Genomic DNA, 27,538 nt, shown 5'->3' on the forward strand with positions numbered 1-27,538 from the left:
GAGTAGTAGGAGCGACTGGTGCAGGCCGTGATGGAGGACACCGAGAGGGAGTTCAAGCGAAGCCAATAGGAGCAATGGGAGGGGCTGAAGGAGATGATGGCACTCTCGGTCGCCGAAGATGTCTACGTCCCGGAGCTGGACGTGAAGCAGGAGGTGATGGAGGACCGATCGCCCAACCCGGTGTGCAACCCGTCACTAACAGTCGTGGTCGGGACGACCACGATGCCATGCAGCCCGCCGCCACCACCGCCACCAGTGCCGTAGGCCGCGTGTGGGTGTTGTGGTCACCACCACCACCGCAACTTGCACAAGACGCGCCTGCCCCATTTTGGGGGCCGCCGCCTCCCTACATCGACCTGATCGGGGACGACGAGGACGAGGACGGTGATGCCTGAAGATGGCCACGACATTGGCGGCCACGACATCAGCGGCGGCAGGCGGCAGATGTACCTTTTTTCATGTTTTTTAATTCAACTTACGTACTATTTAATTAAGTTATTGTAGTATATTTATGTTTTAAACTATTTTGCAATGCCTTTTTTTTGTTTTAAGTCTAAAGTGCACATAAAGTTTGGGACGCGGCCACACGTTGGGTGCACCGATCGTCGGACGGCCAAAAATGGACATGGGAGTCTGTTTTGCCGACCCAAATAGACAAAATTCGAATAAAACATACGTCCGTTTGAGGTCTACAATTGGAGTCGGCCTAAACAAACGGGTGGATATCAGGTGATATCACCTATTAGGTGCTTCCATGCTACAAATTTTGAAGTCACATTTTGATGTTTCAAAAATTCTACTATAAAAGAATTATGAATGTTCACAAGACATATGTCTGTAACCACTAAAAATTCAGATCAAAATTCGAAATATTTATTGAGAAACAAAAAAGAAAAAACTATATTTGAATATTGTCATTTCTGACACTGTTCATGTCTTCTTTTGACACTGTTCATTCTAGATTTATCATTTTTTTTCTCAATAGGTAATTTGGATCTTATTTTTTCGGGCTAGTAGACATATGTTTTGTGAGCATCCATAAATTCATTCTAGATTTGTTATTTTTTCTCAATAGGTATTCCGAATTTGAATCTGATTTTTTTAGGCCTTGTAGACATATGTGTTGTGAACATCCACAAATTTTTTCAGAATTTTTTGAAACACCTGATATTTTCCCCTAACCAAACACACGCTAGCGGACATCCCCACCATCCAGTCCCCTTCCCGCCTCTGACAGACTGACACCGCTGCCCCACCATCCAGCTCTTCCACGCGGCCCCACCACCTTGGCCACTCCAACTCGCCCAGATGAACAAACCAAACACCTGCACCAAATCTCGCGACATGTAAAAATGGGCCAAGCCGGAAGCAGCCAGCCGCCGACGAGGGAGTAGCGCGACGCGAGCACGCCCCCGAATCCTGACCATAGCCACGAAGGAGGAAAAGGAGGACGAATCCGGTCGTCTCCTCCTCCCTCCAAAACCCTAGCCGCGGCGGAAGCGAGATCTCAGGGACGATGTCGGACTCGGCGTCGATGGCGGCCGCCACAGAGGCGCGTTTCAGCAACCGCGACCTCATCGGCCGTGGCTCCTTCGGCGACGTCTACAGAGGGTTCGTTCGTTGACCTGCCCTCCCCCCTCCATCGTGGCGAATAAAGTTTATTTAATCCTCTTCTTCCTCCCTTGTTCGCGGATTTTAGCTGATGTTCCTCGGTGGCGGCTAGTATAGCCTTTCGTTTCGCTTTTGATCGAGCAGCATTGGGGATTAGAGTGTCAACAGGGTACGTCTCATGGCGAATTGGGACATTAGGCGGCATGATTGAGGCACTCAAGTAGCCAATCTAGTGCTGCTCGTGGCGTTTTTCACTGATTTATTCCTGTTAGTAAGGTGGCATTGGTGGCTTGATCAGGACCTACGTCGATAGGGTTATATTTTAATGCAGGGTAAGGGATTTATGGAAACAAGCAGTGCTAATTCGGTCAATTTAGTGCCTATCAGGCTATTAGAGATAGGCCACAAATTTGTGCTGATTTGGTTTTAGATAGCAGGGCTTCACTCTGTGTGAGAATTTGTCCCTATTATGAGTATCATTGCCAGTTCCTGCAAAATTTTATAAAGCTGGATTTGTCCTCTATTCGACTACTGTAGTGCAAGCAATGAAATAAACCAAATTTTATGCGATGCTATTGTTATTTTCACTATGCTCCTGATCATTAAGCTAATTAATTTATGATTGCTCAACCAAGTACGAACCGACGGTTCACAAGTGTTGTTTTCAAACACATTATGTTTATTTTCAGTAGATGTCAAATTTACATGTATTGTCCTGAAATGATTAGTACATAGATGCCAGCATGTTATCTCAACAGAGGATGAAATAACTTGAATGATAAGTTGTTATTCGCTTTTCAAAAGAATTTGCTATGCTGTCTAGTGCCAGTATGTTTAATTGTTATTTTGTTGTGTACCTGTGTCATGCCTTCCACAAATTATACACAGAGGTCAGCATGGTATTTACATAGAGGATGAGATATATATGCACTAATTTCTGGATCCACTTTGTAAGCTATTGGATATTTTCTGGGCCATATGTAGCCCATGACTTGTATTTCTTATCCTTTTCTTCTGTTTTGTTGGGATGATACATTTAATGCTTATCGAATATTTACCTGTGTTCATTCATAGGTTTGACAAGGAACTCAGCAAGGAGGTTGCAATAAAAGTCATTGATCTGGAAGAAGCGTGAGTCTCTAGCCTAAATTTCACTTTGACTCTCTGTATCTAAAGCAGCATATTATATTTAATAGGTTTACACTATAAAATGTAAGTGCACCTGTTGTTAATTGCATTATTTGCTGCTATTTAAACCATGGTTCCATTTACTTTGGGATGTGAAAAAGAGGTAGTGTACTAATACTAATATATTTCACAACCTTTATTCTACACAATGCATTTAAATGGGAAACATAAAAATTTGCATCCTTGTTGCAGTGAGTTCAGCCTGGTTGCATTACATTTCCTCTGATTAGTGTTCTAAACCTAGCGTATAACTATATCATGTCATCACATCATTTTTTTTGTAAAACAACTTTTTTTTTATCATGAAAACATGTTTGTTTATGTACTCTAGGAAAATGTAAACCGAAGATAACCTTATTTCATATTGGTAACTGAATTCGAGGATTTTATCTAACTTCTAATGTACTTTTAACCTATTCTATGCAGCGAGGATGATATCGAAGATATCCAAAAGGTTTTACTTGCACCTTATGCGCTATGCTGAGTCTTAGGTTATCATGGCGTATCAACTTACTGTGCAATTAAGACAGAAAAAGCTTTTCTAAAAGGATTTGTTTCATGTTGCAGGAGATATCTGTTTTGTCACAATGCCGGTGCCCATATATAACTGACTATTATGGCTCTTATCTTCATCAAACCAAACTGTGGATAGTAATGGAGTACATGGCTGGTGGTTCTGTTGCAGACCTAGTATGTTCTGTATATTCTATATCTTGATGGACACAACACAATACTTGACACCATGTAGATAGTAGATACAAGTGTATTTGATGAATATCCCAGTTCATACTCAGCGCAAACTACTTGGTTCAAATTGTGATGTTCCTGCGACTTCTATTTCCACATGTAGCTTCAAGCTGGCCCTCCTCTGGATGAAATATCTATTGCATGCATTCTAAGGGACTTGTTACATGCAGTTGAATATCTGCATTCTGAAGGAAAGATTCACCGTGACATTAAAGGTCTTTATTACTCCTCTTGATTCCTTTCTTTCTTATTATCTGCATTTGCCTTGCAAACAATTCAATACTTTTCTGAGAAAATACCAATCGGATAACCCCTAGAACTCCCAAGCAGCATCAATCTTCTGAGGATGCAAAATGGAAGTGATCCTACCATTAAGCTGTGTTTGCTTCAGATGCTTCGTGGGTAATTTGTCTGTCCAGATTGATCCCCTTGCCGCTTAGTGTGTTAGGTCTCTCTTTCTAGTTGCTATTCTTTCCTGCCTTGGCTGCTGCGGCTGTTATGACTACTGTAGTCAGCCTTAGCACCACTCTGTTAAACACAACAAAGAACCCCATGGAATCGAATATCTGATCACCCTGCAGCATTCTCTTGCGATCCTTACTCGGTTACCCTTGAAGCACATTGAACCTGGCCTGCATCACCGTGTTCTCCTGTTTCTAATGGGCAAACAACCAATCATATTTTTTACTGTATCAAAGGTTACACGCAGGGACACGGCCTTTCAAATAGATGCCTTTCTGCAATGGAGAAACGTTTCTACAACTGTATCGTCTCTCTCATGTAATCTTGCACATAAATGCTAGTGTTACACATGCATGAAAAGGAAAGGAAAGGCAGGCATGGAATTAAGGATTATAGATAGCCATGTATATTCCAACTAAAAAAAAGATAGCCATGTATATGTATGTATGGCACAAAAGATTCCTTTGCGATAAGTTTGTATGCAAGCCTTCTCGTTCCCTTGTTTTGCTAATGTGAGAGCAAATGACGGTTTTGGTTGGTTGTTCGTAAGGATTCAATACTTTGGTGATGCATGTTAGCTAAAGGATGACGCAAATTAATATGGATTCGGCATTAGCAGTCAGTTTTAGATTAAATAAGGACAAGCTATTGTGCAAGCATTAAGGACTTATTAATGCGGGGATGTTTTCTTCAGTGCATTGCATATATTTTTATATACCTGGTTATTTACTTCCAAGTATAATACAAATTGTAACAGACAACACCCTGTCATGTTTTGCAGCGGCAAATATCCTCCTGACTGAAAGCGGAGATGTGAAGGTATCACTTCTGTAGAGCATGCAGATGATTCTGTTTTTTGTAAGGTTATTACTGCATAACATACAATATATATTCCTAAATCTAATAAGTGTATTTATATTCCATAGGTTGCAGACTTCGGTGTCTCTGCACAGCTGACTAAAACAATGTCTAGGAGGAAGGTACCGTCTAAACCTCTAACCATATGCATCAGGAACCTACCGACTCTTCTCAGCTGTAGCTTTAATTGACTGGGCTGTATATATAATGGTTATACTAATAAGGGAAGCTTTGAAAAAGAATTAGATTTAGTGTTGCTTGGTATTTACTGTAGTTGCACTCACCTAAATAATTGTTATTTTACATGTGTAAACTAGCAGTTTCTATTGCTGACAATTTTTGCTGTGTTTTTATATCCTATGCTCTGAATTATTCAGAAGCTTTAATCCATTCCAGCTTGAGTGAATGCTGCATATCAATTGCCACCTCTTCTCTTTTTTTGATGTTATATCTTTTAGCGCAAAATATAGCTTCTCCCCATTGTACTGAATGGACTTCTGTTGACATCATAGTAGCTTGTCTTTCACTGAGTGCCTGTGGGCCGTTTTTAGTTGCGGAAGGCAATTTATGCAGGGTTCTAAAATTGGATACAAATAGGCTAGCTGGCTGTTCATGAGGAATTAACAATGGCTAATTTCAGTGGAACTTGGTAAAGAAATGTTATGTATGTGTCATTTTCCCTTTAAAAAAAAGTTTGAATTTTGTATGACTTGGTTGAATAGTATTCATATTCATAAACTAGTTTGTTATGGAGCAAATTGCCTAAGTAGATGGTTCCCAAACCCCAAAACAAACTTCATTGGGGAAAGAAACCTTGCTTTTTGCTGAGGGTATGCTGTACTCCATTATATTGCTTGTTGTGTTGCTCTTCATTTTCATTTGCAGTTGTAATTGCTTGTTACTCCCTCTGTTCCTAAATATAAGATGTTTTAGATATTCTCTATTTCCTTAGATTCGTATGCATCTAGACACGTTTTAGTGTGTATATTCACTAATTTTAATCCGTATGTAGTCCATATTACAACAACAACAAAGCCTTTAGTCCCAAACAAGTTGGGGTAGGCTAGAGGTGAAACCCATAAGATCTCGCGACCAACTCATGGCTCTGGCACATGGATAGCAAGCTTCCACGCACCCCTGTCCATAGCTAGTTCTTTGGTGATACACCAATCCTTCAGGTCTCTCTTAACAGACTCCTCCCATGTCAAAATCGGTCTACCCCGACCTCTCTTGACATTCTCCGCACGCTTTAGCCGTCCGCTATGCACTGGAGCTTCTGGAGGCCTGCGCTGAATATGCCCAAACCATCTCAGACGATGTTGGACAAGCTTCTCTTCAATTGGTGCTACCCCAACTCTATCTCGTATATCATCATTCCGGACTCTATCCTTCCTCGTGTGGCCACACATCCATCTCAACATATGCATCTCCGCCACACCTAACTGTTGAACATGTCGCCTTTTAGTCGGCCAACACTCAGCGCCATACAACATCGCGGGCCGAACAACCGTCCTGTAGAACATGCCTTTTAGCTTTTGTGGCACTGTGTTGTCACAGAGGATGCCAGAAGCTTGGCGCCACTTCATCCATCCGGCTTGATTCGATGGTTCACATCTTCATCAATACCCTCATCCTCCTGCAGCATTGACCCCAAATATCGAAAGGTGTCCTTCTGAGGTACCACCTGCCCACCAAGGCTAACCTCCTCCTCACACCTAGTAGTATTGAAACCGCACATCATGTACTCGGTTTTAGTTCTACCAAGCCTAAACCCTTTCGATTCCAAGGTTTGTCTCCATAACTCTTAACTTCCTATTTACCCCCGTCCGACTATCGTCAACTAGCACCACATCATCTGCAAAGAGCATACACCATGGGATATCTCCTTGTATATCCCTTGTGACCTCATCCATCACCGAGGCAAAAAGATAAGGGCTCAAAGCTGACCCCTGATGTAGTCCTATCTTAATCGGGAAGTCATCAGTGTCGACGTCACTTGTTCGAACACTTGTCACAACATTATCGTACATGTCCGTGATGAGGGTAATGTACTTTGCTGGGACTTTGTGTTTCTCCAAGGCCCACCACATGACATTCCTCGGTATCTTATCATAGGCCTTCTCCAAGTCAATGAACACCATATGCAAGTCCTTTTGTTCCCTGTATCTCTCCATAAGTTGTCGTACCAAGAAAATGGCTTCCATGGTCGACCTCCCAGGCATGAAACCAAACTGATTTTTGGTCACGCTTGTCATTCTTCTTAAGCGGTGCTCAATGACTCTCTCCCATAGCTTCATTGTATGGCTCATCAGCTTAATTCCACGGTAATTAGATACAACTCCGAACATCCCCTTTGTTCTTGAAGATTGGTACTAGTATACTCCGTCTCCATTCTTCTGGCATCTTGTTTGCCCGAAAAATGAGGTTGAGCTTGGTTAGCCATACTATCGCTATGTCCCCGAGGCCTTTCCACACCTCAATGGGGATGCAATATCTAAAACATCTTATAATTAGAAACGGTGGGAGTATTTTGGAACTAAAGTGGAAGAATGTTGGCACATACTCTTGTAACATCTGGTGAGGGCCAAAGCGGATGATTGGATTTCACTGCCGATCTGGGCAGTATGCAGAAAGCAGCCTTGGTTATTATTGTGCATCTTGTTGACATGGGTTTTGCTGATAAGAGAGGTAGAATGTAGGGAAGCAAGGGAAACACGAGTTGTCAAAAAAAGAAAAGAAACGGGAAGGTGTGGATTGTTCATGGAAAGGACATTAGTTATGCTTTCCATTTGTGCAACCTGTCATGCCCCGATCTCTGGATCGCGAGTGACCAGGTGTAGGCAGGAAGAAAGGGTAGTTGGGGTGAGACTTGGAGAGGAAGAAGGTGAGAAGAGAGAACATGGATGAGAATTCAGATCTCACTTCAATGCATAATTCTCACGTTACAACATAGAACGCTCAAGTATCTGCAAAATGCACACACACACACACACACGCCAGTTGGCCTAGGCCATGCACGCAACAACCCCGCCTAGGGGCCCAAGCCGCCCAACCACTAGTCACACTGCAGTGGTGTATAGTGCAGGTGTGACATTCTCCCCTCCTTTAAGATTGACCCCCTTCTTCAGTGTGCTGCTCGGACCAAATTGTTGCCGTAGGACAGCGCCGGTGAAGAACCTCAATAGTCCTCCTAGGTCATTGTGTTTGGTGGACTACCCCACTGGATCTTGAGCTGCACGACAGCGTAGCATCATGCACCTGTCGAGAATGGCAGTTGGGACCTCATCGACGACCGTCAAGTCGACAGCTGGGGGCAGCTCTCCAAACACTGACATGTAGTTTGGTGTGAAGGGCTTGAGCTGTGACACGTGAATCACCGGGTGGACGCAATTGTCCGATGGGAGCTCGAACTTGTAAGCAAGGTTGCCACTCTTGTCGATGATGGTGAAAGGGCCAAAGAATTCGTACATCAGCTTGGCGCATGGCCGGCTTGCCATTGATTTCTAAACTTGAGGCTAAGCTTTGCGAGAACTTGTTCACCCACCCGCAAGGCACGCTCGGTTCGGTTGCGATGAGCATACTTGAAGCGCTTTTGGGCTTGTTCTAGTTGGGCACAGAGCCGTGTTGTATGCGCTGCCCAGTCCCACTCCTCGACCTCTGGCACGGTTGGTGGTGACTCGGGCTAGAGGTGCATGCTCCCTAGGTTTGCTTCCACTCCATAGAGGGTCTTGAATGGTGAACAACGGAATGGAACAAATAGATGTACCAGAATTCCGCGGACAACAACCACCTGCACCATTGTCGAGATGTGTTGTGGACGGTGCACAGGAGGTACATCTCCATGCACTGGTTGACCCGCTCGCCATCGGTCTGGGGATGATAGGCCATCGAGTAGAGGAGCCTGGTGCCGGTGCCCGTGAGGAGTTCACGCAAGAGAGCACTCGTGAACACCTTGTCGCCGTCAGAGACAAATGATGCCAGGACACCGTGGAGCTTGATGATGTTGTCCCAGAATGCCGCGCGACTTAAGTGGCGGTGAAGGGGTGGCACAAAGGGATAAACTGCGCGAATTTGGTGAAACGTTCGACCACCACCATGATGGCATCATAGCCCTCTAACTTTGGCAATCCTTCGACGAAGTCCATCGTCAGATCTTGCCATGGTGCGGTAGGCACATGAAGAGGCGCCAGTTTCCCGTCCGGTTTCTTGAGCTTGTGCTTCAGTTGTTGACAGAATGTGCACTGTCGCACATAGTTGTGGACGGCGGCCTTCAAACCATTCCACTTGAGGAGTTTCTTGATACGGTGGTACGCGCCCGTTGCGCCGGAGTGGCCGCCCACCGCACTGTCGTGCATCAGACTGATCAGTTTGGTGTGCAGTGTGGTGTTGGCGCCGATCTAGAGCAGTGCCCCCTATGGCGAATGAGCCCGCGGTGGAGCTCGAACCCCTTGGCGTTTGGGCTCTGCAGCTCCAATTGCTAGAATAGGTCCTGCGCGTCTTTGTTGGTTTCATATGAATTGGCCACCTCAACCCATGCTGGTTGGCACATGGACAACACGTCGACGTTGAGCCGACTGCGGACGCTGGACAGGGCGTCCGCCACGTCGCTGTCGATACCACACTTATACTGGAAGCGAAATTGAAGTCCAACCAACTTGGACATCGCCTTTCGCTGAACTTCCGTCTCCAGATGCTGTTCCTCCAGCGTACACAGACTTTTGTGCTCGATGATGATCTTGAAGGGGCCATGCTGGAGGTAGGTCTGCCACTTGTCGATGGTCATCATGACGGCGAGAAACTCTTTTCTTGTAGGTTGGTAGCTTTTGGTTAAGAGTGCCGAGGGCCTTGCTGAAGTAGGTGAGGACGTGAGACGAGGACGACACCAATGTCTATGTCGCAGAGCGAGAACCGTCGCGGTCACCATCGCCTTCTTGAGCATGTTGAAGGTGAGCTGTGCTTGATCTGTCCATGCGAAGCCTTTCTTGGTTAGTTTTTGTGTCAGCGGCTTGGCGATGATCCCATAGCATGGCACAAACTTATGGTAGTATCCAGCAAGTCCAAGGAATCCACAGAGCTCCATGGCATTCGTTGGTGTTGGTTAGCGCGCCATGGCCTTGGTCTTGTCACTGTCCGTGGCGACGCCTTCCCGAGAAATGACATGGCCGAGGTAGTCAACGCGATCCCCCTTGAATGAGCACTTGGACATCTTGGCGTAAAGCTTGTGCGTGTGCAACAGGTCGAGCACCATGCGCAAGTGCAGTTCATGCTCCTGGAAGTGGCACTGTAAACCAAAATGTCATCAAGGAAGACGATTACGAACTTACAAATGTAGTCTGCGAAGATGGAGTTCATCAGGCATTGGAAGGTTGTCGGAGCATTTGGCAATCCGAATGGCATGACCAAAACACGAAGTGTCGGTGGTGAGTCTTGAAAGCGATCTTCTCCTCATTAGCTTCATTCATGCAGATTTGATTATATCCCGCACGGAGATTGAGCTTGGAGAAGTAGGCAGCGTCGGCTAGCTCATCCAACAACCCATCGAAGGTCGGCAACAGAAATTTGTTTTTGATCGTGACGTCGTTGAGCCGATGGTAGTCGAAGCAAACCTCCATGTAGTATCCTTCTCGACCAGCCGCGCAGGGGTTGCGTAGGGGCTCATAATGTGGGTGATTATGCCCGAACGTAGCATCTCGCGAACATGCCATTTGATCTCGTCCTTTTGCAAGGGCCAGTATCGGTAAGGGTGGGTGTTTGCCGGTCGCCCCATCCATGAAAGTGACCGCATGGTCTTATCGCGGTTGTGGAGGCAGTCTACCTGTGGCTTGGCAAACACATCTTCGAATTCGTTGATGAGGACGTGGGTCGGCGCGGTGATGTCAATGTGTTGTGCCGTCGTGGTGGCTGTCGCATCCACCATAGCAAGCGGCCATACATCATTGCCTGCGAGCAGTTTGCGGAACTCCTCGGGTTCCGGTGCGGACAATGTGCTTGCGGTCGATGGACGGACACCTTGGAGGGTCACGGACTCGCTGAGACGAACTTGTCTTGCTGGTGATAGTTCATTGGAGTAAACCGGGCTAACCAGACTCGAGTGCGGACAATGTGCTTGTTGTCGATGGACGGACACCTTGGAGGTTCATTGGAGTAAACCGGGCTAACCAGACTCGAGTGCGGACAATGTGCTTGTTGTCGATGGACGGACACCTTGGAGGGCCACAGACTCGCCGTTTGTAGATGAACTTGTCTTGCCAGTGACAGTTCATTGGAGTAAACTGGGCTAACCAGACCATGCCAAGAATGCCGTCGTACGCGCCGGTCCAACTCGCGCATTGGCGTCGTGCATGTTTGCCCTTGCATCCACCATTTGAGCTCAGGAACAATGCGGGAGCAGGTCAGTTGCCGTTAATGGCATGCACCTCCATTGGGCCTTGGTGACGGCACCGACGTGCTCGACAAAGGCCGTGTTGACGAAGCTGTGCCTACTGCCCGAATCGAGCAGAAGCAACATGACTTGGTTGCCCACGAGCGTGTGCAGGCGAATCAGAACCGTCCAAAGCATGCGCTGACAGCACGCAACACTGGTGAGGTCGCTTCGACGACAGGATCGTCGAGAAGGGCGAGATCATGAATTGCCTCGTCGGAGAGGAGCTCTCCATGCTCGCCCACCTGGATGGTGAGCAGCTGTGCTTGGTGATTGCACCGGTGCTCCTCGGAGTAGCGGTCCCCTCACTTGAAACACAATCCGTTCGCGTGCCGAAACTCGCGTAGTTGCCGCTCACTTGCTATAGTCATCACTCGGTAGGCGAGGTGCCGGCACGGGATGAAGGGTAACTGCTGGTGGTGTTGGAGGACTGTTGAAGTGTATATGTGGATTGCCTAGCCCTTTCCATCAGTTCGGACTTTTGGTTGCGTTAGTGCATGAAGCTTAACATGGTATCAGAGTTCAAGGTCTTGAGTTCAAGTCATGGCTTTCGCAATTTATCCAAAAATTGCTGCTGCCCCCCTTTGTGCATGTTAGGCCTTTTGAGCCACACCGTTGACTTTCCACGTCACACGTGAGAGGGGGTTTGAAGTGTATATGTGGGTTGCCTAGCCCTTTCGATCAGTTCGGACTTTTGGTTGCGTTGGCTAGTGCATGAAGCTTAACAGGCCTGCAGGTAGAGGCCGAGCGCGCGGTCGTTGTGCCCCAGCTCCTCATGTATGTGCGCAATGATTAACACCCGCATGATGCTTGACGGTGTTGGAAGGCGCATCGCAGTGCGGTGATGAAGAATTTGGGACTGAGCGACGGGTCTAGCGCGAGCAAGTGGTACATGTGGGCGTCGAATGCTGCCCTATACTCGATGACACTGCCGATCTGACACAGCTGGAGAAGTTTGTGCTTCTTGAGTTCGAACTCGTCCGATCCAAACTCCTCGATGATCGCAGCACAAAACGCCTCCCATGTCATGCCTTTGTGTGTTTGGCGAAATGCATGAAGCTAGTGGGCTGCTTGCACTTTGATGTATAGCGTTGCCGTTGTGACCCAGTTCTGTGATATGGTGCGCTGCCGTTGAATTGAGGGAACTCATGCTTGTGAGGCTTGGTGTAGCAGTAGTCATGTCCGACGCGGTCAGGGGCGGCGCTTCTGGGATCTGCCAGTGCGCCGCTGTCTGAGTCGATATGACGGCCTGATTCGGCACTCTTGGTGTTTGCGGAATCAGAGGGGGCCGCTTGCCTCCAAGCTGGGCGAACGGGTCAGCCCTCGGTGCTGGTTCTGAGCTTCTGGGGTGCACGGCGAACGCAGTGGTGGCAGCATGAGCACCGTAACCGAGCCATGTGGGGATGCCGACGCCTCCATCGTCTTGCGCGTCTCATCCACATCTGCTTGGGTAAGATCAATTTGCTTGGTGAAGCGCGGAGCTCGTGCGACACCCCTGATACCTGATCGTTGAAGGCGACTTGCGCTGCTTGTCGCTGTTAATTTTCTGCACGTCGAAGCGAGTGATCAGGCCTTTGATGAGCGCCTTGAATTAGTTGGTGCTCTCCTCCATGGCCGACAGGACGTGACGGGTCTGTGCGGAGGGCTTGGTGTTTGCCGTCGTGGCACTCATACCAGATCCAACCCCGCTTGGGACTTTGGGTGGATCTCGCCGGAGCAAAATATACACCCTTAGCGGTGGATGTCACGGATCCAGAGAGAGGAACAAGCAACTGACGCCGAAGATTTTTTTTTTTTGGGAAAACGCAGGTGGCTCTAGATACCAATTTGTCATGCCCTGATCTCTGGATCATGAGCGACCAGGAGTAGGCAGGAAGAAAGGGTAGTTGGGGTGAGAGACTTGGAGAGGAAGAAGGTGAGAAGAGAGAACAGGGATGAGAATTCAGATCTCACTTCAATGCATAATTCTCACGTTACAACACAGAACGCTTAAGTATCTGCAAAATGCACACGCACACATGCCAGCTGGCCTAGGCCACGCACACAACCACCCTGCCTAAGGGCCCAACCACTAGTCACACTGCAGTTGTGTGCGGTGCAGGTGTGACACAACCAAACGTATGTTTGCACCAGCCTAGCATGCACTAAATGGAGTTTCTCTTATCAGTTGTTGTGGGCCCGTGGTAGTGTTTTAGCTTAACAGTGAACATGTTGTTTCCCTTTGTTGGAATTGTGTACAAGAAACATAATTTGTTTTTTTATTTCAGATAGATCAGCTAAGAATATGCCATAGTATGTTGCTAATGCCTAATGGCTTTGATTTGCCCAGACATTCGTTGGAACTCCCTTTTGGATGGCACCTGAGGTTATTCAAAATTCTGATGGGTACAATGAAAAGGTGCTTACCAATTTGTCGAACCTTTTGCTTCATAATGAACTTTGTTACATAAGCTTTTGTCTCAATGCAGGCGGATATCTGGTCTTTAGGTATAACTGCTATAGAAATGGCAAAAGGTGAACCCCCCTTGGCAGATATTCACCCCATGAGAGTTCTTTTCATGATACCTCGTGAAAATCCTCCTCAGGTCACTGGAGTACTTTTAACAACTATTATCAAGTACTTCATTTCAGTTTATCAAAGCATCTGTTTTACATTTTTTGCAAGAAAGTAAGTATTATATTTTTTAACATGCAGCTTGATGAGCATTTCTCTAAACCAATGAAAGAGTTTGTGTCACTATGTTTAAGGAAGAATCCAGCAGAGGTAAAATTCTTATTATGTACCAGGAAGCACTTCCTCTGCACTTGTTCAGTATAGAAGTTTCAGATTCATAAAAGGTTACCGTGTGTTCTCACTTGCGTTGTTCTTTTGAACATATGCAGTGTCACTCTTCTTTTTATAATTTCTCGTTGTCTGTCGTGACACTAGTTCTGTACTGGCCAAATTTGGGAGTCCCACTGGCTAGAAGGCTACAACTAACATTACAAGATGCCATGAAGGGTTCCAGTCCTGCTAGATGTAAACTTTATTGTTAAATACAACAACAACAACAACAAAGCCTTTAGTCCCAAACAAGTTGGGGTAGGCTAGAGGTGAAACCCATAAGATCTCGCGACCGGCTCATGGTTCGGGCACATGGATAGCAAGCTTCCACGCACCCCTATCCAGAGCTAGTTCTTTGGTGATACTCCAATCCTTGAGATCTCTCTTTACGGACTCCTCCCATGTCAAAATCGGTCTACCCTGACCTCTCTTGACATTATCCGCACGCTTTAGCCGTCCGCTATGCACTGGAGCTTCTGGAGGCCTGTGCTTAATATGCCCAAACCACCTCAGACGATGTTGAACAAGCTTCTCTTCAATTTGTGCTACCCCAACTCGATCTCGTATATCATCATTCCGGACTCGATCCTTCCTCGTGTGGCCACACATCCATCTCAACATACGCATCTCGGCCACACCTAACTGTTGAACATGTCGCCTTTTAGTCGGCCAACACTCAGTGCCATACAACATTGCGGGTCGAACCGCCGTCCTGTAGAACTTGCCTTTTAGCTTTTGTGGCACTCTCTTGTCATAGAGAATGCCAGAAGCTTGGCGCCACTTCATCCATCCGCTTTGATTCGATGGTTCACATCTTCATCAATGCCCCCATCCTTCTGCAGCATTGACCCCAAATATCGAAAGGTGTCCTTCCGAGGCATCACATGCCCATCAAGGCTAACCTCCTCCTCGCGCCTAGTAGTACTGAAACCGCACATCATGTACTCGGTTTTAGTTCTACTAAGCCTAAACCGTTTCGATTCCAAGGTTTGTCTCCATAACTCTAACTTCCTATTTAACCCCGTCCGACTATCGTCAACTAGCACCACATCATCCGCAAAGAGCATACACCATGGGATATCTCCTTGTATATCCCTTGTGACCTCGTCCATCACCAAGGCAAAAAGATAAGGGCTCAATGCTGACCCCTGGTGCAGTCCTATCTTAATCGGGAAGTCATCAGTGTTGACATCACTTGTTCGAACACTTGTCACAACATTATCGTACATGTCCTTGATGAGGGTAATATACCTTGCTGGGGCTTTGTGTTTCTCCAAGGCCCACCACATGACATTTCGCGGTATCTTATCATAGGCCTTCTCCAAGTCAATGAACACCATATGCAAGTCCTTCTTTTGCTCCCTGTATCTCTCCATAAGTTGTCTTGAAGATTGGAACTAATATACTCCGTCTCCATTCTTCTGGCATCTTCTTTGCCCGAAAAATGAGATTGAAAAGCTTGGTTAGCCATACTATCGCTATGGCCCCGAGGACTTTCCACACCTCAATGGGGATACAATCAGGGCCCATCGCCTTGCCTCCTTTCATCCTTCTTAAAGCCTCCTTAACCTCAGACTCCTGGATCCACCGCACAAAACGCATGCTAGTCTCATCAAAGGAGTCATCCAGTTCAATGGTAGAACTCTCATTCTCCCCATCGAACAACTTGTCAAAGTACTCCTGCCATCTATGCTTAATCTCCTCATCCTTCACTAGGAGTTGGTATGCTCCATCCTTGATGCATTTGACTTGGCCAACATCCCTCATCTTCCTCTCGCGGATCTTGGCCATCTTGTAGATGTCCCTTTCGCCTTCCTTCGTGCCTAGCCGTTGGTAGAGGCCCTCATACGCCCGACCCCTTGCTTCACTGACAGCTCGCTTTGCGGCCTTCTTCGCCATCTTGTACTTCTCTATGTTGTCTGCACTCCTGTCGAGGTATAGGCGTCTAAAACAATCTTTCTTCTCCTTAATCGTCTTCTGGACATCATCATTCCACCACCAGGTATCCTTAGCTTCGCTTCTCCTCCCCTTGGACACTCCAAACTCCTCCGAGGCCACCTTAAGGATGCAAGTCGCCATCTTCATCCACACATTGTCCGCATCCCCTCCTTCCTCCCAAGGGCCCTCCTTAATGACCCTCTCCTTGAACGCCTGAGCTACCTCCCCCTTGAGCTTCCACCACTTCATTCTAGCGACTCTGGCACACTTATCCCGCTGGACACGGATCCAAAAGCGAAAGTCAGCAACCACCAGCTTATGGTGAGGGACAACACTCTCTCCAGGTATCACCTTACAATCTAGGCACACACGCCTATCTTCTCTTCTCGAGAGGATGGAATCAATCTGGCTAGAGTGTTGGCCACTACTAAAAGTCACCAGATGTGATTCTCTCTTTTTAAAGAGGGTGTTAGCTAGGATCATGTCGTAGGCTAGAGCAAAGCTCAAGACATCTTCTCCTTGGTTCCTGATGCCATAGCCAAAGCCCCCATGCGCCCCTTCAAAACCTGTGTTAGATGTACCCACGTGGCCATTGAGATCTCCTATGAAGAGCTTCTCGCCAATCGGTACACTCCTAACCATGTTCTCCAGGCCTTCCGAAAACTCCCTCTTGGTGTTCTCATTGTGGCCTACTTGTGGGGCATACACGCTGATAACATTGAGAACTAAGTTCCCAACTACGAGCTTGACCAGGATAATCTGGTCCCCACGTCTCTTGACATCTACCACTCCATCCTCGAGGCTCTTGTTGATCAAGATGCCTACGCCATTTCTGTTTGGAGCCGTCCCCGTGTACCACAGCTTGAAGCCGGTATCCTCCACTTCCTTCGCCTTCTGACTCTTCCATTTGGTTTCTTGGACGCAAAGGATATCAACCCTTCTTCTCACCGCTGCATCAACTAGCTCCCGAAGCTTCCCTGTCAGAGACCCTACGTTCCAGCTACCTAAGCGAATCCTCCTAGGCTCGGCTAGCTTCCTTACCCATTTGACACCACACCCGGGTTCCGATGTGGCGCGTCGCTGAGAGGGTTACGCCCCAACGAAAATCTAATTAGAGAAGAGGGAGTAAAATAAATTTAAGGTTGCTTTATGGAAAAGCAGGGGTAACACCTTCAGGGATATTTTATTGCTATGTTGTAGTAAATCTAGTACATAATTCTACCTAGAAGTATTTGACAATTTAGTAGTTGCTATGCTGAACTTCAGAATTTTCCTTTTTTGTGTAAGTCCCTGGGTCATCTTATTTGAGACTAAGGTAGTGTCATGTCTAAGGCTGGAAAGAGTGCATTTTATAGTCTGTGTCGTTTTTGCTCAGTGCTGTTCATGTGTATTACTTTCTCACAGAGGCCTAGTGCTAAGGAACTTCTTAAGCACCGTTTCATAAAAAATGCCAGAAAAACTCCAAAGCTTCTGGAGAGAATAAGGTATGTGATGTTGTTTTTCTTCTCTACACTTTTTTTAGTGAAACAATGTTTGACTAATAATTGAAGTGTATCGTATCTCATTGTCTTTGTGTGCCTCTTTTGGTGTTATTGGCAGAGAGAGGCCAAAATTTACAGTAAAAGGTAGCATCGATGCCACGCAAAATGGTCAAACACATATTGAAGAAGATGATTATGGAGGTACAATTAAGGTTGATAGAAATACAAGACATGCAGCCTCTCCCTCCAGGTATGTTTGTCAAAATAGTTAATAAGCTTTGTTTTGTCTTCATGGGCTTGATTATTTTTGGTCGACTATAGTCAAGGAACAGTTAGGAAAGCTGCTGGCTGGGATTTTCCTGATAGATCGGAGGGCACGGGAACTGTTCGAGGTGGTTTGAGACCACCACAAATAACCTCCACCAAGGATGGTAGATTTGATATGCCTCAGAATCCAAGTACAGTAAAACGTACAGCTGAACGAGAAAACCAATGGAGAACATCTGGGACTGGATCTGAAGAATCATTCTCAACAAACATGTCTAAGAAAGAAGCTCAAACTGATCATGGGAGGCTGGAAAGTTCTACAGAATACGTGAGATTTCCATCTACACGTGCAATCTGTAAACTCCTGATTAATGGTTAATTCTGATTTTAACCATGGCTTCTTGTCAGAATGACCAATCTGTAAGTGGGTCTGGAACTGTGGTGTTACGCTCTCCAAGAGCATCTCAGGTTTACCCAGCAGGTCCTAATCACAGTTCTAAGGTACATTGATATCAGTTTTGGGTTTTTAATATTTGCGATCCTACCTTACCCTGCAAGCAAGATACTAAGATAAGCAGCAGCATCTGATTCATCATATTCATTAGCCTCCCAGCAGATTCTCCTCGTACGAAGATATGTCTATCAGTGGGACAGTTGTTAGGAATCAAACTGAAGAAGCAGAAACGCCACGATCTTCAAGGTCAAGGCTGGGGACTCAAGAAAAAACATCAAATGCTTCACTTGAGGATAGTGCTACCAACCTTGCGGAGGTAGTGGACGTGAATGTTTTGTTGCCAAATGCTCGCTTGCTTGGTAGATGCATATTTATAATGCACTTGAGCAATATATGCAGGCAAAGGCTGCTCTACAAGCTGGGTTCAGAAAGGGAAATGCTCGAGAAAGACCAGCCACCAACAAACATGAAAAGGAATCACATGAACCTAGATTTTCTGGGGTAAACAGTCATGAGGTTCGAAGGTATTTCAAGCTTAGTTTAAGTGTTGTTTGACTTACACGTGTGCTGTTTATATCATTCCTTAGCGAAAGTATGTTCTTTGTCCTAGTGAGAATGTTGACTCGCAAAAAGGTCGCAAATCACGGCAGCCATCCGATGGGCAATCAGCCCCCCGAGCTTCTGCAGCTTCACCTGCACTCTCATCCTTGATAATTCCTTCTCTGAAAGAGGTAAACTATATTCGACGTGTTAACCTCGTGCCCTGTTATCGGAGTACATTGATTTTGCATTAGTTTGATTTTGCATTAGTGCCTCTAAACTCTCGTAAAGACCAGAGTGGGTTCAATTAAATGTTGATGGTCTTTATAGGAACCAAATTGAATGCTAGATGATCAAATCCCAATAATGGTTTAGCTGTGCCATCACTGTGATATTCCAATATCGGTCTTTGCATCCCTCCAGAAGTGTCTTCCAACTTTAGAACTTCTCTTGTAGGCTTCTGGTGACAAGTATGAAGGACCTGTTGTTCATGCAGTCCTCAGTTCTCTGATGGATCTAGAGCAAGAAATACCTGGATCCTGTGAGGTATTGGTTGGCAGAATTCTGCATCGGCTAGGGAGGTACGACCTTGACTCTCACCGTGTGTGCTTGCTCACTTTCGTACTGTGTCCTCACTCCTCAGCTTATTGTGCCTCATGTGCAGCTCGAAGGATTCATCGTTGCAAAGTCTAAATGAGACGGCAATATCGATTTTTACAAAGAAACCTGAGCCCCCCTCGGAAGCTGGAAGCAACAAGAAACAAGCTAGTACGCCACCATTGGCTGCTCCTACCGTAAGCCCTCTGGCGAGGTTCCTTCTTACCAGGTTAGTCTAGAGACATTACACTCTTTTGCCCATCTTGATATTATGCACCCAAAACAAAGGGAGGTGTAATAGCTGTTATCATTGGTGCAGGTGGCAGAACCAAGTTTCCCAAGACCTGAACTCCGTTTGATCGAAGATTCTTCCATGTTTTGATTCGGTGTATAATTAATTTTGAGTGTACATAACACTTTAGAAGAAACCCCATTCTGGTAGATGTTCTCAGCGGCTTGTGCTGCCCCCATCTGTTTGTTCTATTTGTTTTGTTTTACTAGAACAACATATCTGCTGCCCATTTTCTAATGTAACTGCTACCGCCATACATGCATGACATCTGAGATGCACAAATAACATATCCAAATTTTGCTGGTTATACTTGGGAATATTTGTGAATGACTTATTTCGGGACTGGTGACAAAATCTAACCATGCATTTGTCCCTGGATTTGTCCCTGTACATCTGTTGCTGTCAACGGTTACGGTTTACCGAGTGCAGTGGCAAAACCACGCGGGTTGCAGCCTGAGTGCTCATTTGGTTGTTGGGAAGTGAAAATCCAGGGCATGGGGCCTCTTTGATTCACAGGATTTGTAAAATGTAGGAATAGGAAAAACATAGGAATGAAGTGGCATGACATCTTCAATGCTATAGGATTAGTATAGTCTGTTTGATAGTGATAGTGCGCATGCGCAGGAAATATGTTGGATGCTTCACATGAGGTTGGAGTGGATGAAAATTTTCCTATGAAAACTAGTACAAATGAATCTGACGCAGGAAAAAAAACTAAGAATTGGAATGCTCCAAAATTCTTTTAGGAACTCTTTGAATCAATGAGGCCTAAACCTCTAGGGAAAGATTTTCCTACGCATATGGAATCCCTCCCACTACCCCAGGTGCCCAAATGGCAAAAAGGGGAGGGAAGGAAATCCCTCACAAGAGCACGTTCATGGATCAAGCAAAAATGCCGGGGTGGAAGAGGGAGGTGACATGAGCTGACGAAGAGGACATTCGGGAAAAGACGAGGGCGAGAACACGGATCACTGGGGTGGGGGGGGGGGGGGGGGGTGCGCTGGAGCGTCGCCAGTGGAGAAGTTTGGGGCGAAGTGTTGGACCTTGGTCATCGTCGCCTCATATTCACATTCTCATCTTGCCTCAAGCCGTGGTATTTCTCCTGATCCCTCGAGGCGTGGATCTCTCCCTTTGGAAAAGACGCGGATCGGAGTGAGAGACCATTTTTTTTAGGCAAGAGTGAGAGACCAAATGGTGTGGTAGTTTTTCACCGTCCGATTTGTCCCTATGGCCTCCCCGTCCCGTTTTTTGACAGGTATCTCAAGGGAATAACGGGCTACCAAACAAGACCTGAAGGATGGCAGGGATTCATCACCGATTCCAGGGTAAATTTGTAGGACGCAGCTCCTCTGACGTACGGCGCACTCGCTGACGTGTGGACCCGGACCCACGCGTCAGTGGCCCAACGTCAGGTGGCCGTACGTCAGGGGATCCGGCTCCAAATTTGTAAGCACAGAGAGCACCAAATATTGTGTGAAATAATCCTCCCTTACCAAGTGCTTAGAAATCAACTTGTTGAATTTCCAAATAAGATCCAAAACAGTAGGGTGAGTTGTAAGGCGAGAAGAAGGCATCCTGTTATTCTAAGCAAGTTTTACATTGCATCATGACCGTTGTGCTACAACCAACATGGGCAGTCTGTGCCCGATCGATACCTGTAGCAGTACCACTAATCTGTTGGTTGCTAGTCCGGCGGACCATTAATCTGAGTGGGCACCGCTGGCAGCCGCGCCGCAAAAATAGCCGTTGCGCACACAGCGCCGAGATAGATCTCTCCCACAGCACCCAACCACCCAGGCCCAGTCCTCCTCTCCTCCCCTCCCCTCCGTTAAGACTTGCCCCTTTGGCAATCGGCAAACACTTCAAATCCCCCGACCGTTGGACTCGCAACGTTCTTCTCCAACCCACAGCCCACCAGGCTCCTCCCCCTCGATCCAGCCGATCCCCTTCCCTTCTTCTCCCCGCCTCCAATCAAAACCACACATCACACACCACCACATCCCGAGAGAGAGAACCCTAGCTCGCGCGCTCCTAACCCTAGAATTCTGCCCGTCCATGGCGGCGGAGACCAAACCCTCCTCCGGGACGGAGGCGGCGGCGGCGACGGCCGTGCAGTTCCAGGTGGACGAGGCGTACGAGTACCGCGCGCCCAAGTACTTCGACTTCGTCGTCGACGAGACGGAGGCCGACATCCGCGCCGCCGAGCGCTGGTTCGAGGCCGGCGCCAGCCACGCGCCCTCGCGTACGCACCCCGCCCCCTCCTCGCGGCTTCTCTCACGGAAATTTACCCTGACTTGCTCTTCTTTCTCTCCTTCTTGCGCGCAGCCTTCGCCCCGAGGATCAAGGAGTCGAGAGCGGAGGTCAAGATCGACGCACTCTGCGACTTCGCGGACGCGGAGGACCCGGCTCCATCTCCAAAGGTAACGAAAATGGAAAGAGATTGCCTCGATTTTGCTCTGATTTGGGTTGGGTTGTTTTTGTTCCCCCTTCTCATTACCCAATCTATGTTGGTGTTTGCGGCGGTAGAACCAAGCAACGGAGGACGCAGCAGTCAACGTCACAAATCCGGCAGGGGATATCGACGGGTAAGCGCTGGGGTGATTCTCTTTCTTCTAGAATTTACATATCATTGTTGTCTTCTGTTTCTGCCAGTTAATTGTTGGGGTGATTCTGTTTCTGCCAGTTAATTGTGTTCTGTGACACCCCCAAAATTGCCTATTTGGACCTCGTATCTCTCCTTCTGTGTTTGGCATACTTTTGTCCTCATACCATGTTTGCCTGTCTTTCTTCATTTGGTCAGCACGTCTGCTTGTCCTGACACCATGTCAGAGTCGCCGCCATCAGAAGAGAAGGAGGAGTCACCCAAGTCTTTCGAGTTCCCCCTGTCCAAAGATTTGGCTGCAAAATGTGAGTCACTAACTAGTATTTCTTGGAGGAATGCCGTCTGGGAATAGATTCCTCACTTCTGATATCGACATTGCCGTGGTTTTAGCAGCAGATGTTGGGTCTAGCACGCCTAAGATTCAGAGGCCGCCTCCACCTGCGGAAGTTACCACTGCTGCGACCACTGCCAAGTCGACAGTGAAGGCTGAAGCGTGCACTCCCAAGGTGCAGGGGAGCTCATCCACTCGCTCAAAGACCGTGCAACCGTCTAATCTGAAGCAGTCCTCGCTGGCATTAAAGAAGAAGAGTGTGATCAAGTAGGAGAAATATATGCATGCTGACTCGTAGATATTGATTCCGTTGTCGAAAGTTTGAGATGGTTTGCTTAACGATGTTCTGGGTTGTTGGTTCTTAGGGGGACTCGTGATGCGGTGGCCGGAAAGGCAGCAGCTGCTGCAAATGATATTAGGCAAGAAAATCAGGCTGTGAAGAGGCAAAAACTAGATGATGGAAGTACAAGACAGGTATAGCAGGAACTTATATTACTGGCAGAACTTGTCCATGTACTGTGAACTTATAAATCACTGCGATGACCAGATATTGAACGTCAAGTCCCGGGTGCTGCCTCACAAAGGAAGATGTAGTTTAGCAGGAAGCACCGAGGTGGGACAGTCTTCCATGAGGCACCGCGGTGACGACACCCACTCTCTGAAGGTGGCGATATCTTCTTCTGACTCTAAATAAAGTTCATTTTGTTGCGTAGTGGGGAGAGATGTGAAACTGCAGGTGTAATGTGATTTTATTATTTTGTGAACTTGTACTTACTGTAATTGTTGCCCGTTTTTCAGGAAGTGACAGTGACTCCATACATTTCAGCAGCTGAAATGGTCAAGAAGTTTGAGTCAGGGACTAGAGATTTGGGCAGCCACTACAGCAGATCAATGTCTAATGTAAGTTTAAGTATTCCTTTCCACATATCGTGTGGGTGTATGTTGCTTAATTTTTGTTATTCTTGGCGCATGATAGCAGTTCGAAGTTTGATAAAAAAAATCATATCTTTATCATCAATCTGTGAATATTTGATGATGAAAACGGTATTAGTAGTTGACTAGGACCTTTACATCCATATTGCAGTTTCTATGCTCATTGTGAATTGTTGTTGTTTAATTCATATTGCAGATCAATGTCTAATGTAAGTTTAAGTAGTCCTTTCCACATATCGTGTGGGTGTCCGTTGCTTAATTTTTGTTATTCTTGGGGCTGATAGCAGTTTTGATAAAAAAGAATCATTACCTTTATCATCAATCTGTGAATATTTGATTATGAAAACGGTATTAGTAGTTAAGCTTTACATCCATATTACAGTTTGTATGCTCACTGTGAATTGCCGTTGTTTAATTTATTTTTCTTGGTGCCATGATATGGGTATCTCCACTAGCAATCCAGCGTTTGATGAATTGCCGCATTTATTACATCTTAATACTTGTCCATGAAAAATATATTATAATTTGGATTAACCATGCAGGAGGATGCAGCAACCGCCTCACAGAGAAGGCCCAAACTTATGCTAACAAGGCCAAAGGAACCTGAGTTTCAGACTACCCACAGGGTCCGAGCAGTCAGAATGAAAAGCTCTTCAGAACTAGAGGAGGAAATGCTGGCCAAGATTCCAAAGTTCAGAGCACGGCCATTTAACAAAAAGGTGGGAAAATTTCCTGTGTTTCTGTTTAACTAAATGAATTGCACGCCTCAGGGGATGAAGCCTAACTAATTTCTTGCTTCTGCTCTTAGATAGCTGAAGCTCCGTCTTTCCCTCCTCTTCCAAGGACAGCTCCACAGCTCCCCGAATTCAATGTACGTATTTGACTGTCATAACAGATTCACCGAGTGATCGTCCAATAATTAAGTCACGCCTTTGCATTGACTATAGGAGTTTCACCTTAAAACGATGGAAAGAGCGTCTCGACATGCTGACACATGTTCAGAAGCTTCTTCCGTAGGAACTATGCGGGTAAGCATACTAGCACCTGGTTTTGCCACGTTATGTTGTTGATTGTGGCAATTACTGAAAGTTAAATACATCTTGTAGAGTCAGGGTAGTAAGCCACTTAAACTTGCTGAAGCGAAACCCCCACAACTTGAGACAGCACTGCGCGCAAGGCCATCAAGGTACATTTATTGAGAAAACAATAATCACTTTTACTGTGCTGCAACCTTGTATATTCGACTCTAACATCAGCTTTAACAGGGTGAAAAGTAGTGAGGAATTGGAACTAGAAGAATTGGAGAAAGCCCCCAAGTTCAAGGCCAAGCCACTGAACAAAAAGGTCTTGTACATTTCAAACTTATATACATTCAACTATATAATGCTTCGGAAAATTAGTCTGAACATCATTCCATGCAGATTCTTGAGAGCAAGGGTGATATTGGTGTTTTTGCCCACCCGAAGGCCCAGGCAACAGAGCCCAAGGAGTTCCATTTTCGTACTGACGACCGCTTGGGACCTCCTGCAGTTGCGGATCTTCTCGACAAGGTGTGTGCTGAAGTAAACCAAAGTGTGTTGTCAGCAACCTTTTCACCTTTTTAAATCTGTTGTCTTTTTTTTGCAGCTTTCTCTGTACTCTGAATCTTCTTCCTGCCATGACAAGAAAGATATGCCGATACTGACGATACCCAACCCTTTCAATCTACATACAGATGTATGTGAAATGTGTTTATACTTTCTTGCCCATCTTTGCTGCAAGCGAATAACACTGTACCCATGTTTACAGGAAAGAGGGCATGACAAGGAGAGGCAACTAGAGGCACAACTGTTGCAGAAGAAGCTAGAGGAAGAGAAGGCCCGGAAATTCAAGGCTAATCCCTATCCTTACACCACAGACTATCCAGTGGTACGTGCAAAGTGATAGATATATGCTGAACATATCCTGGTCCCAGGCCATCTCTTAACATTTTCCACTCAGGTGCCACCAAAGCCTGAACCGAAACCATGCACGAGGCCAGAAGGTTTTCAGCTGGAGAGCTTGGTGAGACATGAAGTGGAGCAGCAAAGGCTAATGGAAGAGAGAGAGAGGATGGCGAGGGAAGAGGCTCAGAGGAGAATTGTCAGGGCACAACCGATACTGAAAGAGTAAGTAGCATATGCAATCTCTTGTCCTCTTGTGGCTCAGAGGAGAATTTATGATACACATCACACGATCTCACTCTTGTCTTACGACTTTTTAATTTGGTTGCAGGGATCCTATTCCTCTTCCACAGAAGGAGCGAAAGCCTCTTACTGAAGTGCAACAGTTTGAACTGCATGTTGATGAGAGGGCGGTTCAAAGATCAGAATTTGATAACAGAGTCAGTAATTTTGCCTGCTTTTTGCTCCTTGTATACTACTATACCTCTGAAATGAAAGCTTTGTAGGAAGGAGGGTTTATGGAGCATTTCATTGTGATGCAGGTGAAGGAGAAGGAGATCACTTACAAGAGGTTGCGAGAGGAAAACGAATTTGCACAGAAGGTACATACATCCCTGCCTGTTGGTCAGTCTTTTTTCTTGTGTTGTACCATAGCGACTAACCAACCTCTGTATATGTAATGTGTATGTGAAGATCGAGGAAGAGAAGGCGCTGAAGCAGCTGAGGAGGACCTTGGTGCCACAAGCACGGCCCCTCCCAAAGTTCGACAGGCCGTTCCGTCCACAAAGGTCGACGAAGCAGGTGACCAGGCCCAAGTCGCCACAGCTTCAGGTGAATGAAAGAGGGGCGAGAAGGCACCCGTTCATGAGATAGATGATCTCAGTCTCCATCTGCTGTACCTGTTCTTCTCTTCTCTTTTCCCCTGACGCCAAGATCATCCCTATCTGGTTACCAGAGTATTGTTGTCATTCTTTCTCATCGTTATATAGGCCCCAGAGTTCCGTGGTACTATTGTAGGTATATAGTCAGTCAACACAGCTGACTCTGTGGATCTGAGATGGGGCTATTACGGATTGCTGATTGATTGATGTTACTGTGTCTATATTAATTCCAGTTTATCTGTTGTTTGTGCCACTATATTGATGAACAACTTGTAGTGCCGCTTAATTGTCTGTCCCGTTGCTGCAAAACTCGTGCTGCTTTTGTTCTATTTGAAGGACTTGAGTTTTGTTGCACATTTATGGCGGCCAAAACGTATTGGTCCAAATAAAAAACACATGCGCAACATCTGCAAGAATAAGATGAAAATAATATGTTTGGATGAAATGAAGACTAAAAATAAAATAAACAACTCGCTTCTTTGTACATGAAGTTGTTCATCAAATACCAGCTCCACCGCGGCTTCTCTTTTCATCCATACCAGCTCCACCTCGCTTCTTTTGCCCTTGAATGGAAGCGGCTTCGCGAGTTTCTTCGTCGGCTCGTCTGTGGGGTGGTTTGAGCGTGACTCCTGTTTTTGTCCACACTCCCTGTTTTTCAGATTTGCCTCTTAGGGTACTGCGACCTCCTTCGCGTGCTTCGGTTGAGGTGAATTCTAGGTGAGCCATTTCTTTGGTCATTTTCGTGTGCTCTGCTTAACAAAGTGGGTGTGCCCGATCCTTGCTTCTTTGGCAGGTTTGGTTGCTTCGTGCGCCTGGAGGATTCGATGATGTTGTCGTTCGGTTGAGTGCACTGTCCGCCGTCGTCTTTCGTCTTTGCTGCACTGAGGTTTGCTTGTTTAATTTGCTTGTGTAACATAGTTTGTTCTCTTCGTGTTGATATCCATGCATTTTGTTTTTGTGTGTGTCTTCTTGCTGCGATAGAATTTATCTGTTCGAAATTAAGATCAATGCGGGTATATTGTGTTCGGGAATTGTGGGTGGATGGTGAGAGGATTGGTGAGTGGCTTGTCCTTGGGGTCACGTCACGGGGCTCCACTCGAGCTCCCGGGCAGACCGCCGCGAGAAACCAAGTGCACCATAGGGCCCACGCCATGGGTTCTAAGTCCATCCATTCTGAATAGTTTGGTCG

The 27,538-nt window shown here is 46.4% G+C and overlaps 2 protein-coding genes across 3 annotated transcripts; both read left to right on the plus strand.

Moving 5' to 3' along the window:
* Positions 1–1,294: 1,294 nt before the first annotated feature.
* Positions 1,295–19,987, plus strand: LOC123044723 (serine/threonine-protein kinase svkA). Its single transcript, XM_044467557.1, has 20 exons — positions 1,295–1,611; positions 2,686–2,742; positions 3,226–3,253; positions 3,367–3,489; positions 3,650–3,761; positions 4,790–4,827; positions 4,935–4,988; positions 13,617–13,685; positions 13,756–13,872; positions 13,983–14,051; positions 17,454–17,533; positions 17,649–17,780; positions 17,852–18,125; positions 18,206–18,298; positions 18,403–18,567; positions 18,651–18,775; positions 18,862–18,982; positions 19,248–19,372; positions 19,456–19,617; positions 19,708–19,987. Exons 1-20 carry the CDS (start codon positions 1,517–1,519, stop codon positions 19,745–19,747), a joined length of 2,079 nt encoding a protein of 692 aa, XP_044323492.1. The 5' UTR covers positions 1,295–1,516; the 3' UTR covers positions 19,748–19,987.
* A 1,501-nt stretch (positions 19,988–21,488) lies between these two features.
* Positions 21,489–26,605, plus strand: LOC123044724 (protein TPX2). Of its 2 annotated transcripts, none has more exons than XM_044467559.1 (20): positions 21,489–21,922; positions 22,006–22,100; positions 22,207–22,265; positions 22,481–22,587; positions 22,676–22,880; positions 22,979–23,087; positions 23,161–23,277; positions 23,412–23,513; positions 24,089–24,265; positions 24,355–24,417; positions 24,494–24,574; positions 24,653–24,732; positions 24,812–24,890; positions 24,968–25,096; positions 25,173–25,262; positions 25,335–25,454; positions 25,527–25,693; positions 25,800–25,908; positions 26,011–26,070; positions 26,162–26,605. In XM_044467559.1, exons 1-20 carry the CDS (start codon positions 21,736–21,738, stop codon positions 26,339–26,341), a joined length of 2,316 nt encoding a protein of 771 aa, XP_044323494.1. In that variant the 5' UTR covers positions 21,489–21,735; the 3' UTR covers positions 26,342–26,605. The 2 variants fall into 2 exon arrangements, with proteins under 2 accessions (XP_044323494.1, XP_044323493.1); XM_044467558.1 differs by having other exon boundaries at positions 21,490–21,922; positions 22,673–22,880.
* Positions 26,606–27,538: the final 933 nt, after the last annotated feature.

Source organism: Triticum aestivum, chromosome 2B, assembly GCF_018294505.1.
Source record: "Triticum aestivum cultivar Chinese Spring chromosome 2B, IWGSC CS RefSeq v2.1, whole genome shotgun sequence".
NCBI lineage: Eukaryota > Viridiplantae > Streptophyta > Magnoliopsida > Poales > Poaceae > Triticum > Triticum aestivum.